Consider the following 15,289-nt stretch of genomic DNA (forward strand, 5'->3'; position numbering starts at 1 on the left):
CTCAGAAAACTGGAGGTTTAGCTGTTCCATCATGTCACGAACTTGTCATGATTCATTTCTCCTCTAATTTCTCTGTCCTAGGAAGTAGACAGCATGTGATAGTGTTATGCAAATACAGCCCTGTCAATACGGGGTCTTGCTGAAATGCCTTGAAATTTCTGTTATGTGGATGACACTCAATTCTGGCTTCGAATACAGATTTAAGTGTTGATTATTTATTCATTCAATAAATATTTACAGTGACTATGTGCTAGTCACTGTTTCAGTGAAAAATACAAGGTTCCTTCCTCTCAGAAACTTACATTTAAATTGAGGCGAGACAGAAAGTGAATAAACAATCAGCAAATACGTAACATGTCAAAAAGGGGTAAGTGCTAGAGAGAAAAATACAGTGAGGGAAGGGAAGTGGGGGTACAGTCTTCTATTTAGAGTTAGGTGGGAGTCAATAGAGTGAGCAGACTAATGGGATCTGCTTGAAGGTAAAAGGATTGTGCCACTCTTTCCTGTTTATACATTTCATTAGTCATGGCAAAGCGATCTTGCGAGGTAAGGAGGCTGCAGCCCTGGGGCATGCTGCCATCTTGCTCAGTTGGTCCCTGGATTTCATGTCTATTCATTTTAAGCATCCTAACACTGTATAGCCAAAGCGCAGTTTTCACGCGTACCTAGAGACCAGGCTAATTCTCCATGAACAAATAGCATCAGGTCTGAATTAGTTACTGGATATCGCTCCCCATTCCTTTGTGGTAAACACTGGTGTACTTGGGGCCAAGTTTCTTTAAGGCTTTAGTTTACAATATATGTTTGTTTTCTTTGGGTCTTATACAACATGTTCATTGTACAAAAATCAGAAATTATGGGCAAGCAAACAGAAGAAAATAAAAGTAACTTAGAGATACCCATTTAAAATAATTTTGGTCTATACACTTCCAGATTTCTTTTTTTTTTTTTAACCATAAATAAGTTTCAAGTGCTTTTTGAAAACTATTCTCAGTGTAATCATGGGTTCAACTACTATATCATGCTGTGTGACAAAATGTACAATTTATCTGGCCTCAGGTTTTTTAAGATTATGTCACTTTCCAAGGAGAGAGACACATAACATCTGCTTAATGTTCTATTTTAAAGTCTTTAACGGGGACTTCCCTGGCAATCTAGTGGTTAAGACTGCTTTCTCTGTAGGGGGCTGGTCAGGGAACTAAGTTCCCGCATGCCCTGTGGTGTGGACAAAAAAAAAGTCTTTAATAAAGCTTGTAAACTGATAGTGAACGCTCTTATATAATAACTCACCTGCTAAATTTATGGCTAAGTCAATCACATATGTCTTAGGGGAGATATGTACACATATAGCTGATTCATGTTGTTGTACAGCAGAAACTAACAACATTGTAAAGCAATTATACTCCAATTAAAAATATTAGAAAAATCATATATGTCCTGTTGTCACTAGGTAATAAAGGCAACAATATAAATGCAGGAACAGCAGCACTAACAACTGCCACTTATTAAGCACTTAATATAGTGCCAGCTATCCTGTTAAGCAATTTATAAATACAAATTAAAAAGTTTCCAAAATATTTCAGAAAAGTGCATCACTGTAAGAAACCATAGCTTGATTTTGATTTATTTCTAGAAAAACGAGAAAAGAACCAGCTGGTAGGGTTAGCCTGAACTATACTCACTTATTTATCCAGGCCTCATCAATAATTAAGCTGTCTCCTGAGGCCACCAGAATACCATTTAATTCTTCTGCTACACTGCACTGAAATGCTTTGAAAAAGTTCCTCTTGTTATATTATTTACCACTGTTGCAACAGCATGCTAAATCACACTGGTAGTTCTCTGCTAATAATATAGTCAATTTATTTTGCAGAGGCTAGATTACTCCTCAGTAAATCACAGCCATGACCATCTTTACTCTGAAGTGAAGTCGCTCAGTCGTGTCCGACTCTTTGCGACCCCGTGGACTGTAGCCCACCAGGCTCCTCTGTCCATGGGATTCTCTAGGCGAGAATACTGGAGTGGGTTGCCATTTCCTTCTCCAGGGGATCTTCCCAACCCAGGGATCGAACCCAGGTCTCCTGCATTGCAGGCAGATGCTTTAACCTCTGAGCCACCAGGGAAGCAAAAAAGTAAGAAATACATCCAAAGTATGAAATTCTAATGCCACTTTCTGACCTAATAATTCTGCTTCAGTAGTACAAGAAAAATATCAGATGTGTGAAAGATTTAAATGTCCAACAACTGGAAAAGAACACGGCCGTACTGACAGGGAAACATTATGTAGGCACCAAGCATCCTGTTTTAAGATTATGTTAGGGTTTCCCTGGTGGTTCAGTGGTTAAGAATCTGCTGTCAATGCAGAGGACACGGGTTTGAACCCTCGCCCAAGACGATCCAACATGCTCTGGGGTAACTAAGCCTGTGCCCACAACTGCCGAGTCTGCCTCCTCTGCAACGAGAGAGTAGCCCCACCGGCCTCAACTAGAGAAAGCCCGTGTGCAATGAAGATCCAGTGCGAATTACATTGAAAGAAAAGAAGATTTCTTCCAGACACAGGAAACGCTAACAATATTTTCCATGAAAAGGGCAGGTTCCCAGGCTATCTGCCATGAAATTTCAATTCTGTAAAATACATATGTTAATATGCATATGTCTGTCTAGTATACATATGAATACAGAAAAGATACAGTCAGGAATATTAGCAGTAGGTAGTATTAATATGGGTAGCTCTTATTTCCAGTTTTATATCTTTTGGTGTTTTCTAAATTTCTACAATGAGTATATATTTTTACATTCAAACAATTAAGACTCGTTTACATATAGATTTGCAGTTTTCAGATTTTTTTAAACTTATGAACTTTTTCTTCAAAAACAAGGTTAAAGCCTTAGAGATCTGTACTAGATTAGTAACATGTATTAACTTAAAGCATCTGTGTGAATATTAACTTATTTTAAATAAGTCTAACTGAAAACAATGGTCCCACCTCCCCACATGAAATATCTTTCTACTAAGGTATTTAAATAGAATAGGATTTTCTTTCTACTAAGAAAATTTAAATAGAATAGGATTGGCTTGACCATAATTTAAAAATGACTAGAAATTTCCAACTCTTACTAGTACTCTCCCCTTCCTTTCAGATTATGCCACAAAATCAATGATACAAAAAGCGGGTTAATTTCATTCCTGTGAGTCTCAATCTGATAATCTAAGGCATTTAGGCCAAAGTGAGGTAATTCTCAGTGGCTTGCAGCCAGTCTCTGCTGCTTTGAATTTCTGTCTATAACTTGGATGACTGACACATTTTGCTGCCTCATCCAGAGCTCTCTTCAGGATTTTCATTAGAAATGAATAGGGCCAGGAACTACAGCGTCCCAATTCTCAGAAGTTTCTATCCTGTGCATTCTGTAACATCTCAAATGACCACTGAAAACCACCAACAAAGTTACAGTAACTATGAACTATCTAAGACCCACAGACAAAGACAAGAAAACATATGAGCGAGCCAGGCTCTGCAAGTTATAGCTGAGCCTTTTGCTTCCTCATCCCTGAAATGTGACTTATAATCCCTGTTCTCTGGGCAACTGTGAGGGTGCATGAGTTAATGTGTGGAAAATGCAGGGCGCAGTTCTGGGCACAGAGTGAAAATTCAGTAAAGTGGTAGCTAGGGTATTTTATGTCATTACTATCAGTGAAGAAACAAAATAAATTATACCAGTACACATATCTATGCAAAATAAGGATAAAAACATTAATAACTTGAAAACAACCCATGGGGAAATAATAGGCTTCCTTGATGGCTCAGACAGTAAAGAATCTGCCTGCAATGCAGAAGACCTGGGTTTGATGCCTGGGTTGGGAGGATCCCCTGGAGAAGGAAATGGCAACCCACTCGTGTTCTTGCCTGGGAAATCCCATAGACAGAGGAGCCTGATGGGCTACTGTCCATGGGTTCACAGAATCAGACATGATTGAGTGGCTAACAATTTCACAGATAATATACCATATTTGAATGCTACTTTTTAAAGTTTTTTGGCGACATGGCATGTGAGATCTTGGTTCCCCAACCAGGGATTGAACTCAGGCCCCCTGCACTGGAAGCACACAGTCTTAACCACTGGTTTAGTTGCTAAGTTGTGTCCAACTCTCGAGACCCCATGGACTGTAGCCCCCCAGGCTCCTCTGTCCATGGGATTCTCCAGGCAAGAATACTGGAAAGGGTTGCCATTTCCTTCTCCAGGGGATCTTCCCCACCCAGGGATCGAACCCAGGTCTCCTGCACTGCAAGCAGGTTCTTTACTGACTGAGCTACGAGGGAAGCCCACTGGGCCACTAGGGAACTCCTCAAATGCTACCATTTTATGGTGCTCCCTTCTAAACTACACACTTCTATTAAACATTCTTAGTGTTGCTAAAGAAGAGCATGTGATAAAGCGCATAAATAAAGTGATTACTGCATGTTAGCTGTGGTCTTTGCTATCACAATGGTGAACTGCTGACATTAATTACATTTTTATGTGTAGCATACAAACTGCACATTTTCTGGCTGCAGCACCAACCCAGATGCTGACTACTCTTCAGTCATGAGTAATGGAAAGAAGGCAGCAGAATCTCATCCCTCCAGGAGGCAGGGCTGGAGCACAGGGCAGGAGGCACCTCACCACCCCTTGTCCTTCAGGGAAGAAGTGAGGACTGCTCAGGCTTCAGGGCAACCAATCCCCGGCACCACAACCAACTAACCCCTCCCTGCCACCAACCGCTCTAGGTTCTGAATGCTGCAACAAAAGTTTCTGTTTGCCACAACTAAGATTCAAGACCTGATCCAGCCAAATAAAAAAATATGGGGGGAAAAAAAAAAGATTGCCCAAATGAAATAGCAGTCGGGGACTTGAGAGGCACAGAGGTGCTCTCCAACACAGATATTCACTGGGTTATCCCTAACTTTCCATTAACTGTTGAAATGCATGGACCAAAATTTTAATTGGCTACAAGAAAGGATTTTGGAGCATTTCTCAGTCTGCTTAGAAATATGTTTTGGAACTTGATGAAAAGTGATACACGAATAACGTGTGATGATCTGGACACGGTCATCACAGTTGTGTTACACAGTCTCTTTAAAATGAGGACATATTTAGGATAATGTCTGGTGTAAACTCATATTACATAATTATTGTAGGTGTAGGGAATAAGTGTTTACAGTAAAGATAATAACCAAGATAACTGCTAAAATTTAGTTAGACTGTATTAGTATTAAATTCAGACACTGGGGTAAGTAGCTTTCCATGCACAAGTCATGAATTTTCCATATAAGTATCTGAAATAAGTGACTGTATGTACTTTACAGATGTAGAAACTGAGATTTAAGAAGTTTACCAACACTTCCAGGTCCACATAGATAACAAGAGAGAGAAAATCAACATTCATACCCAAAATATCTGATGTTAGAGCCTTAGAAATGAATTCATATGTTATTCTGATCAACAATACAGCTGTGTAAGAGGCCGCATCTGTCAAGCACTTAGCATCTATCTGGGTCTGAATCATGTAGATGTGGGGTTATTTTTGAAAAATGAGGAAGTCACAAAATCCCCTGAAAGAAGAACAAGCATTACGCTACAGACTTCACAGAAGTTCTAAAGGTTATTTCAGACTGGTTCTGATCGCTTCCTTCTCTTCTGACAAAAAAGAATGCTTCTGGAACCATAGTAATAGAAGAGCTGGAGGAAGAGATGGCTTGGCAATTTTAAACAGGCAGAAAATACTAGTCTTGGTTTTCAACCTAAAGGGATATGAAGTTCTCTAGACTTGACGGATGTGGGTCTTGGCTTCCTACCTTCCTACATCTGCAGATGACAAATGTGTCCTAGTGGGCTGATCTGGCTGCTCAAGACTTTCCAGTCTCTCCCTCTCTTGTTCTTAGTTTTTTCAGCAACAATATACATGGAATGGTGAGGTATGTCATCTGCTGGGTTTGCTTGAGGAGCTAGAATTTGATACCTGTCATTGTAATGATGGTTAACTTTCCAGCTGATCAGCAATAGAGGTGAGAACACTGTTCACTCTACCAAATGCTGAAGCAACCAGGAGTCTGCTATAAATAGGCAGCTTCTAAGGAGATGAGTCCCAGAAAATCTGGATAAGAAGACGACTTCTAGGCAGCAAACAAGCAGGCATTGTGTGTGTGTGTGTGTTTACCGTACATTCCTCAGGCCCTCTCTCAAGAGCTATATTTCCCCAGCTACTGGGAATACTGGCTGCTGGCTGATGAGGCTCACAGCTGATCTCACTCTTGGAATCTCTGTTGGGAATTACTCTCCAGGAGTGGGAGCTGCCTCACCCCCAAGATTACTTAGCCCCTCCCCAAGGGCAGCTCAGATGTAATTTCTGCAAAACAAACATAAGGCCTCCTTGGTGACAAACTCCAAAGGGCCACCCCAACCTCTGAGCACCCATTGGCTCACCTTCCCCTTCTGCCAGTCCCCAGCCCTCCCTACTCCTGGAGATAGAGGAGAGTGCACTTTCTTGAATCATCTCCCAAGATCACAAAAGCACAAAAGTTGGGATTCAAGCCCCAATCCATTTGACTCTCAGCTCTAAGTTTCCATCAACTTTAAGAAGCCCTTGACTTTGATTTACAAAACACAAATCCTTATAGCTTAGCAAGACATGCAAAGTGGAGCTCGTGGTAAAGAACGCGCCTGCCAACATGAGAGACGTAAGAGACCTGGATTCAATCCCTGGGTCGGGAAGATCCCCTGGGGGAGGGCAGGGCAACCCACTTCAGTATTCTTGCCTGGAGAATCCATGGACAGGAGCCTGGTGGGCTATGGTCCATAGAGTCACAAAGAGTCAGATGCGACAGAAGCGACTTAGCACGCATGCACGTCCTTTCTAGCCTCACACTCCATCACTCCCTCCCATGCAATCTCTCACCAAACTCACACCAAACTCTTTCCTCTCCCTGAACATGTCATGCTTCCGCTTTCCCTGCAACAGTACATTGTCCTCATCTGCTTGATGACCATCCCCTTCTCCCACCGGTTTGTCTGTAGGTGTTTCCTCCACTGTGAAGAATTTCCTGGCCCCTCAGGAAGGTTAGGGATTCCCAGGTGGCTCAGTGGTAAAGAATCCTCCTGCAGTCCTGGAGATGCAAGAGACGTGGGTTTGACCCCCGCATTGGGAAGATCCCCTGGAGAAGGGAATGGCAACCCACTTCGGTATTTTTGCCTGGAGAATTCCATGGACAGAGGAGCCTGGCCGGCATACACACACACAGAGTAAGGTTAAGATCTCCATCCCTCAAGTTTCTAGAGCAGGTTCTATGTTCCCTAATCGTAGGGACTGTTAATTTTTTTAAGTGGTTCTGTGCAGGCAGGAATGTCTTTTAACTCTGCTTCCCAGCCTGGCATTTAAAGATGCTTTGTTGAATGGATGAATAAATGAACTCAGCTGAGTTGCTGGTCCTGGAGGCCCAGACTGAAAGGTTCCCAGCATCCCCATGACTTGGAAGCAATATACAGCATCATACAAATTTGGATAAACTACAACCTCCTTGAGCATGAGGACTAGTTTTTCTTTATTGAAGTAGCCTTTCCAAGACCTGACACCATCTCCCACTCATAGACAGTAAGATCCAAAAAGCCCACTGAACCAAATGAAGACTTAGCAGAAAGGACTGACATCTGAGAAAATTACTTCACTATCCTAGGTCAGTCTAAACTATTAAGATACACAAGATATTTCTCTGTTTTCTTAATATGCTCTTATTTCCAAATTAAAAAAAAATTTCTCCTTGGTTTGAAATATGCTTCCCTCTATTTAACAGAGCAAAGACAACTTCAAGTTTGCTAAATTCCAGTTCTAGGTCGGGAATCAAATCTAATGCGGAGATATCAAACATGACTAAGAAGTTTCCCAGCTGGCCTGCACAGTGCCATATAGTTGTTCCTTTGAGACATAAATATACTTTTAATCTACAAGGTGCTTTCCCCCCCACTTTCTGAAACTAAGACTTACTGAATAGAGGTACAGATATTAGTACAGACACCAAACACCCCAAGTATGATGCTTAGGATGTGGGGGAGAACCACTGTCTTATAAACATAAAAACTGAAAGCCAGTTTCATTGGGCAAGTAGCTGCCTTCTCTACACAGGAAATGGTCCAATTTTGTTATTGTTCTCAACAAAGATGTCCAAACAACAACAACAAACTGCTGAGAGTTGGCTGAGATGGGTACCAATGATAAGAAGTCTTAAAAACCCAGCTCCTTTTTTCTTTAAGTGGATTTGGGAAGGAGGAACCTCTCTGGCATGTAAGGGACTGATTTTCCGTGCCCCGTGGGATTTTTTTTCTTGTCAGTCTCTCACAGCCTACATTGCTAGTCTGGTGGGAATGAGAAAAGCCATGATAACATTTTCCCAAGAGAGCGCCACATCTGGTTATCTTCTTCACAAGTCTCTGATCATGTGCGAGCCTAAAACATAGTTCTTAAGGCTTTTCCTCTCTGTTTTTTAATAACCTCAGGAAGTCTATTCCTAAGGACAGAGGTGCAATTTGCAAGTACACCTCATTTCAAAATCCTGCTCACATCATTCAGGTCACAGATTCGGTGCTTTACAAGTCTGCGAGTGTGCCTGCTCAACTTTTTATTCTGTGTCTTTAAGATATGTGTTGTGTTGTGTTGTGTGTGTGTGTGTGTGTGTTAGTTGCTCAGTCATGTCTGACCCTTTGTGACCCCATGGACTGTAGCCCTCTAGGCTTCTCTGTCCATGGACTTCTCTAGGCAAGAATACTAGAGTGGGTTGCCATGCCCTCCTCTAGGGGATCTTCCCAATCCAGGGATCAAAGCCAGGTCTTTTGCACTGCAGGCAGATTCTTTACTATCTGAGCAACCAGGGAAGCCCAAAATATGTTTGTTTATTTATTTTTTGAACCTAATCTCTATTAAATACCACTAAGTATTAAAGGCACCAGACCCTTCCTTGTCTTGGTTACAGGCTCAGTGGGTATAGGGAAGTACCCTCTGGTGGGACAGATGGAAGATACCTTTTTAAACATCCTGGTGGAATCCTCACTTATCTGCATGAACCGCATAATCACGTTGTTCAGATAGATGTCACTCAAGGTGGCGTGGTCTTTGCTTTCTCGCCTCACTTGGTTCAGGAGCAAATACCAGCAGTTCACTGGAGACAATAAGTTCTGGTCTTTCCTAAGAAGTGAAGAAAAGAGAATTAGCATCAAGTTCAAAGCTGATCCAAACAGCTGAGGGATATCACCGAGGCAAAACCAGGAGCCTCAACACATGGGCGGCTCTTGTTTCTTCTCCTCTGGGCATAGCTCTTAGCAAAAGACACTCGGCAGCACTGGGCTTGGAAAAAAATACTTGGACCAAGAACACCAGTCAAAAGCTACAATCCTGACAAGGGCACAGAACCCGAACACACACACAGGACTCGGGCAGGCCTTCAGCTTTAATCACCTCATTGAAGAAAGCAGTTTATGTGTATATAAAAATCTATTGACTATTGTCTCACAGACAGACTGTGGTTTGCCACTGAACACAAAGACTGCTTTGAATGTCCAGTATGCTGCTGGAAGAGATCGGGCTAGGTATACTTTCCATGGGACATAAATGTGAGGATGATTTACTAATCCCCTGATACTTAACCTCCAGCCTCCCAAAAAGTGCTCCTGGGAAGCAGAACTTTATAGCACTGTCTCAAGACTCGTGAATAGAACCAAGAGGTTCACTGGCTTATGACCTGTCCCATGTCCTTTTCAAGCTCATTGAGCTATTTCCTTGTTTCATCCTAGATAATAAAGTGAAAAGTGAATATAAACCACAAAAGGCAACTTGCAAAAACTCTTACCAAAAACCTCCAAAGAAAAGCAATGACTAATAGAAACATTACTGCTTTAAAAATATATATATATGATATTTGTTTTTTGCTTTTTACTTAAAAATCTAACTATTGGAATTCCCCTGACTGTCCAGTGGTTAAGACTCTGCATTTCCAAAGCAGGGATTGTGGGTTTGATCCCAGGTCAGGGAACTAAGATTCTACATGACGTGTGGCATGGCCAACATTTTTTTTTTTTTAATTATATTAAAAAAAAAAAAAAGAAACAAACCAAAACTAACTCTAAAATGGCAAAATGGCACAGAATGTTTTTATCCTAACTTAGAGACAATTTTCCAAGATGTGTTATCCTCCTACAAGTAGTCATGATGATTTATGATTCTGAATATTAACTAAATTAGAAAAGAGACAATTAAATCAGGTCTTTCAGTCCTTAAGTCCCTCAGAGTCAGGATTTAAGAGTGCATCAAGTCAAAACTCTCTTTAGAAGAACGAGGAAGCAGGAATGGGTATAAGGGTAGAAACCCCTGATCTAGGGTCCTAGCACTTATAACCACAAGAGAAGACTTCCATTCTCCTAGCTGGCGTAATAAGAATTACGCCCCAACCCAGAGAATCTTCTTTTCCTTTCAAAGCCATTGGGCATGGGGCCGTGGTTCCATGGCAGAATACTGAATTCTTTGTATTGACATTCTCTACCACCCAGCCCAAAACGTAAATGCTACCTTACAGTAACTTACCTATATACTCTTTATGCTGAAGTAAACCACACATTCTTTGAGAATGGGGCACACTTTTTTTGTATCCTCATGGCCCTGCCATGTTCAGCATTAAATACATGTTTTTTCATTCACTGAATAAACATTTTTTATTGTCCTAATGGTAGCTCAGACGATAAAGCATCTGCTTACAATGCAGGAGATCTGGGTTCGGAAGATCCCCCGGAGAAGAAAATGGCAACCCACTCCAGTATTCATGCCTGGAAAATCCCATGGACCAAGGAGCCTGGTGGGCTACAGTCCATGGGGTCGCAAAGAGATGGACATGATTGAGCGACTTCACTCAAGTAATAACAGTATTGACAACAATAATAACAACAGAGACGGCTAAGTTATCACTTACTGAGCACCTACTGAGTACACAGGTCAAGTTCATGGAATATGGATCCATACTGTCTCCACTCAAATTCCAAAATCATTATGTACTAGCTAGGAGATCTTGGCCAAGTTATTTAAACTTCTCTGTGCCTCTGTTGCTTCATTTATAAGATGATAAAGTAGCAGTACTGATTTTATAAGATGATGAGGATTTCTGAGTTAATATATATATTTTAATGTTTACTAGAATGCCTTAGATTCATAGCAAGTGTTATATAAAGCTGGGATCTTCCTGATGGCTCAGATGGTAAAGAATCTGCCTGCAGTGCAGGAGACCTGAGTTTGACCTCTGCGTAGGGAAGATACCCTAGAGAAGGGAATGGCTACCCACTCCAGTATTCTTGCCTGGAGAATTCCATGGACAGAGGAGCCTCATGGGCTATAGTCCATGGGGTTGCCAAGAGTCGAACACAACTGAGCAACTAACACTACACTACATAAATTAGTGATTTTTATCTAGGAGTTGGTCTAAAACCTACACACATCAACTATTTAATTCTACAATTTAAGGCAGAGATATTTAGATAGATCCCCTCTATCAACGAGGGAACTTAAGCTTTAGCAAGGCACAGTGATTTGTTCAAGAACAAAACTAGTATCGGAGAAAGTCTTTGAGTCCAGGGAGGCTGATCCAAGCCTTGGTATTTCCACCATGCAGTGGTCAATTCAGGCCAAGGATTATCCTACAGCTCAAGCATCCCAAAACTGACTGAGACCTAGGCTCCTCAGCCTAGCTTAGATGACTGGTAAAGTTAACAGCATATTGTCACCCTGCTTATTTAACTTATATGCAGAGTACATCATGAGAAACACTGGACTGGAAGAAACACAAGCTGGAATCAAGATTGCCGGGAGAAATATCAATAACCTCAGATATGCAGATGACACCACCCTTATGGCAGAAAGTGAAGAGGAGCTAAAAAGCCTCTTGATGAAAGTGAAAGAGGAGAGAGAAAAAGTTGGCTTAAAGTTCAACATTCAGAAAACGAAGATCATGGCATCTGGTCCCATCACTTCATGGGAAATAGATGGGGAAACAGTGTAAACAGTGTCAGACTTTATTTTTTTGCGCTCCAAAATCACTGCAGATGGTGACTGCAGCCATGAAATTAAAAGACGCTTGCTCCTTGGAAGAAAAGTTATGAGCAACCTAGATAGTATATTCAAAAGCAGAGACATTACTTTGCCGACTAAGGTCCATCTAGTCAAGGCTATGGTTTTTCCTGTGGTCATGTATGGATGTGAGAGTGGGACTGTGAAGAGGGCTGAGTGCCAAAGAATTGATGCTTTTGAACTGTGGTGTTGGAGAAGATTCTTGAGAGTCCCTTGGACTGCAAGGAGATCCAACCAGTCCATTCTGAAGGAGATCAGCCCTGGGATTTCTTTGGAAGGAATGATGCTGAAGCTGAAACTCTAGTACTTTGGCCACCTCATGCGAAGAGTTGACTCATTGGAAAAGACTCTGATGCTGGGAGGGATTGGGGGCAGGAGGAGAAGGGGACGACTGAGGATGAGATGGCTGGATGGCATCATGGACTTGATGGATGTGAGTCTGAGTGAACTCCGGGAAATGGTGACGGACAGGGAGGCCTGGCGTGCTGCGATTCATGGGGTCACAAAGAGTCGGACACGACTGAGCAACTGAACTGAACTGAACTGAAAGTTAACAGTGCCAAAGATGTAACAGTTGTGTCGTGAGGAGAAGGAATATTGAGCGTGTACCCGATGTCAGCTCTCAGTTGCATCAAGGATTTGTCGTGTTTCTCATCTGATGGTCGTAGAATCTCACTTTACAAGTTAGGAAACCAAGGCTCAGCAATACTGACTCTATCGACCAAGGTCACACAGCAGAGCTAGTATTCAAGCCAGGTCTGTTTGACTCTTTCTTAAAGCTTGTCTTTGGTTTTTGTCCCCCAAACCTGGTTTTTGTCCTTTCTGTAGACTTATTATCTTATCTGCAGTCCCACAGTCAATAATAAACTTAAGGAAAATTCCAAGCTACGTACCTTTTTAAGAAAACTAGTGAACCAGCCAGGAGAAAGAAAAAGTGGCAGCTGATGCACTCAGGGATCAGACCAGAGTGCATACGCCCAGGCATGTTTTCAGTTCAGAAGTGATTCCCAAGTACAGAACACACAAGGAGACACTCAAAAGTATTTACTGTATAAACCAATGGGCTGTCCTCTTATTTGCAATTACTTTTAAAACCGGACAGTTTCTATAAATGCAGATCTCGCACTGGCTCCAGTCTCTGTCAAGCACATTTGACATCTGCTCACCCTGGGAACCATCACCAAAATTTATTTCTATGCTGGACCAACAATACAGGTTAAAGTGAGCCCAAAATAAAAACTAAACAAGGTATTCTGCAAAAGAACCTCTACTCTCTTTTTTCCTGCAAAAGTTCCTGTTTTTTTTTTTTTTCTTATGATGAGAAGAGTTAAAAAAGTTTTCTTTATGGACGTAGAGTTGATGTGCAATATTATGTAAGTTATAGGTACACACAGTATTATGTAAGTTACAGGTGTACAGGTGTACATTAGTGATTCACAATTTTTAAAGGTTATATTCCATTTATAGTTACTATAAAATATTGGCTATATTCCGTGTTATACAATGTATCTTTATAACTTGAAAAATACATAATAGTTCGTATATCTTCATCTCCTATCCTCATGTTGTCCCTCTCCCCACTGGTAACCACTAATTTGTTCTCTACATATGTGAGTCTGCTTCTTCCTTATTATATTCACTAGTTTGTTGTGTTTTTTAGATTCCACACATAAGTGATATCATACAGTAAAATTTGTCGGTATTTATTATGCAGCATCTGTCCGACTTATTTCACTTAGCATGGTACCCTCTAAGTCCATCCATATTGCTGCAAATGGAAACATTTCATTCTTTTTTTATGACTGAGTAGTGTCCCATTGTGTGTCTATAACACAGCTTCAGTATCCATTCATGGACACTTAGGTTGTTTCCATTCCTTGGCAACTGTAAATAATTGGTATGCATGTATCTTTTCAAATTAATGTTTTTTTTGGATATATACCCAAGAGTAGAATTGCCAAAGAAGACACACGGATGGCCAACAGACACATGAAAAGATGCTCAACAGCATTCAGTTCAGTTCAGTTCAGTCGCTCAGTCGTATCCGACTCTTTGCGACCCCATGAATCACAGCACACCAGGCCTCCCTGTCCATCACCAACTCCCGGAGTTCACTCAAACTCACGTCTATCAAGTTGGTGATGCCATCCAGCCATCTCATCCAATGTCGTCCCCTTCTCCTCCTGCCCCCAATCCCTCCCAGCATCAGAGTCTTTTCCAATGAGTCAACTCTTCGCATGAGGTGGCCAAAGTACTGGAGTTTCAACTTTAGCATCATTCCTTCCAAAGAACACCCAGGACTGATCTCCTTCAGAATGGACTGGTTGGGTCTCCTTGGGGAAATGCAAATCAAAACTACAACGAGATATATCACCTCACACTCACCATGATGGCCACCATCAAAAAGAACGCAAATAGCAAATATTAGAATGGATGTGGAGGAGAGGGAACCCTCTCACAATGTCAGTGGAGATATAAATTGGTGTAGCCACTGTGAAAAACACAAAACTATCCTACTTTTTATGTAGGAGCCAAGGCCACAGAAGGGTATAAAATAAAACTGCAAACCCAATGGTGAAGACTGATACGTGCTTTTCTGCAATCTCCTACCAGTTGGAGCCCAGGAGCATTTGGGCTTCCTTATTGTCCCGTGTGTGTGTCAAGGTGGTAGGGGTGGTGGGGTGTGTGGAGGTGGGTGTGAGTGATTCTCTTTTTAAAAAAAAATTTTTGTCTTGAGGTATAGCCACTTAACAATGTTGTGACAGTTTCAGGTGAACAGCAAAGGGACTCAGCCATAGAAATACATGTATCCATTCCCCCTCAAACTCCCCTCCTATCCAGACTGCCACATAAAATTGAGCTGAGTCCCCTCTGCTCTACAACAGGTCCTTACTGGTTATCCATTTTAAGTACAGCAGTGTGTACATGTCCATCCCAGACTCCCTAACTATCCTTTCGCCTCATCCGTGTGAGGTTCTGCTACTCTTTCATGGAGACAGCAGTTCTGCTGCCCCTGACTTTGGGCTGGGATGCTGTGCTATAGGACGGTGATTAGCAAGTCCTCACATCCAGCCCCCTACCTTGCACAGGCCTCTGCTTCTGTCCCCTCGTGGGATACAATCACCACTCAAGTTTTCCGTTCCCTTTTCCTTTCTG

The 15,289-nt window shown here is 41.7% G+C and overlaps 1 protein-coding gene across 4 annotated transcripts in view; it reads right to left on the reverse strand.

Annotated features, from left to right (window-relative positions):
* The window catches only part of SRGAP1 (SLIT-ROBO Rho GTPase activating protein 1), a 298,594-nt gene that overhangs the window by 137,218 nt on the left and 146,087 nt on the right, over positions 1 to 15,289 (reverse strand). For all 4 annotated transcript variants that reach the window (XM_027967491.3, XM_004006501.6, XM_042246974.2 and 1 more), the window contains exon 3: positions 9,049 to 9,211. In XM_027967491.3, coding sequence (XP_027823292.2) covers positions 9,049 to 9,211 — 163 coding nt within the window. The remainder of the gene's footprint in view (positions 1 to 9,048; positions 9,212 to 15,289) is intronic.

This window comes from Ovis aries, chromosome 3, assembly GCF_016772045.2.
Source record: "Ovis aries strain OAR_USU_Benz2616 breed Rambouillet chromosome 3, ARS-UI_Ramb_v3.0, whole genome shotgun sequence".
Lineage (NCBI taxonomy): Eukaryota > Metazoa > Chordata > Mammalia > Artiodactyla > Bovidae > Ovis > Ovis aries.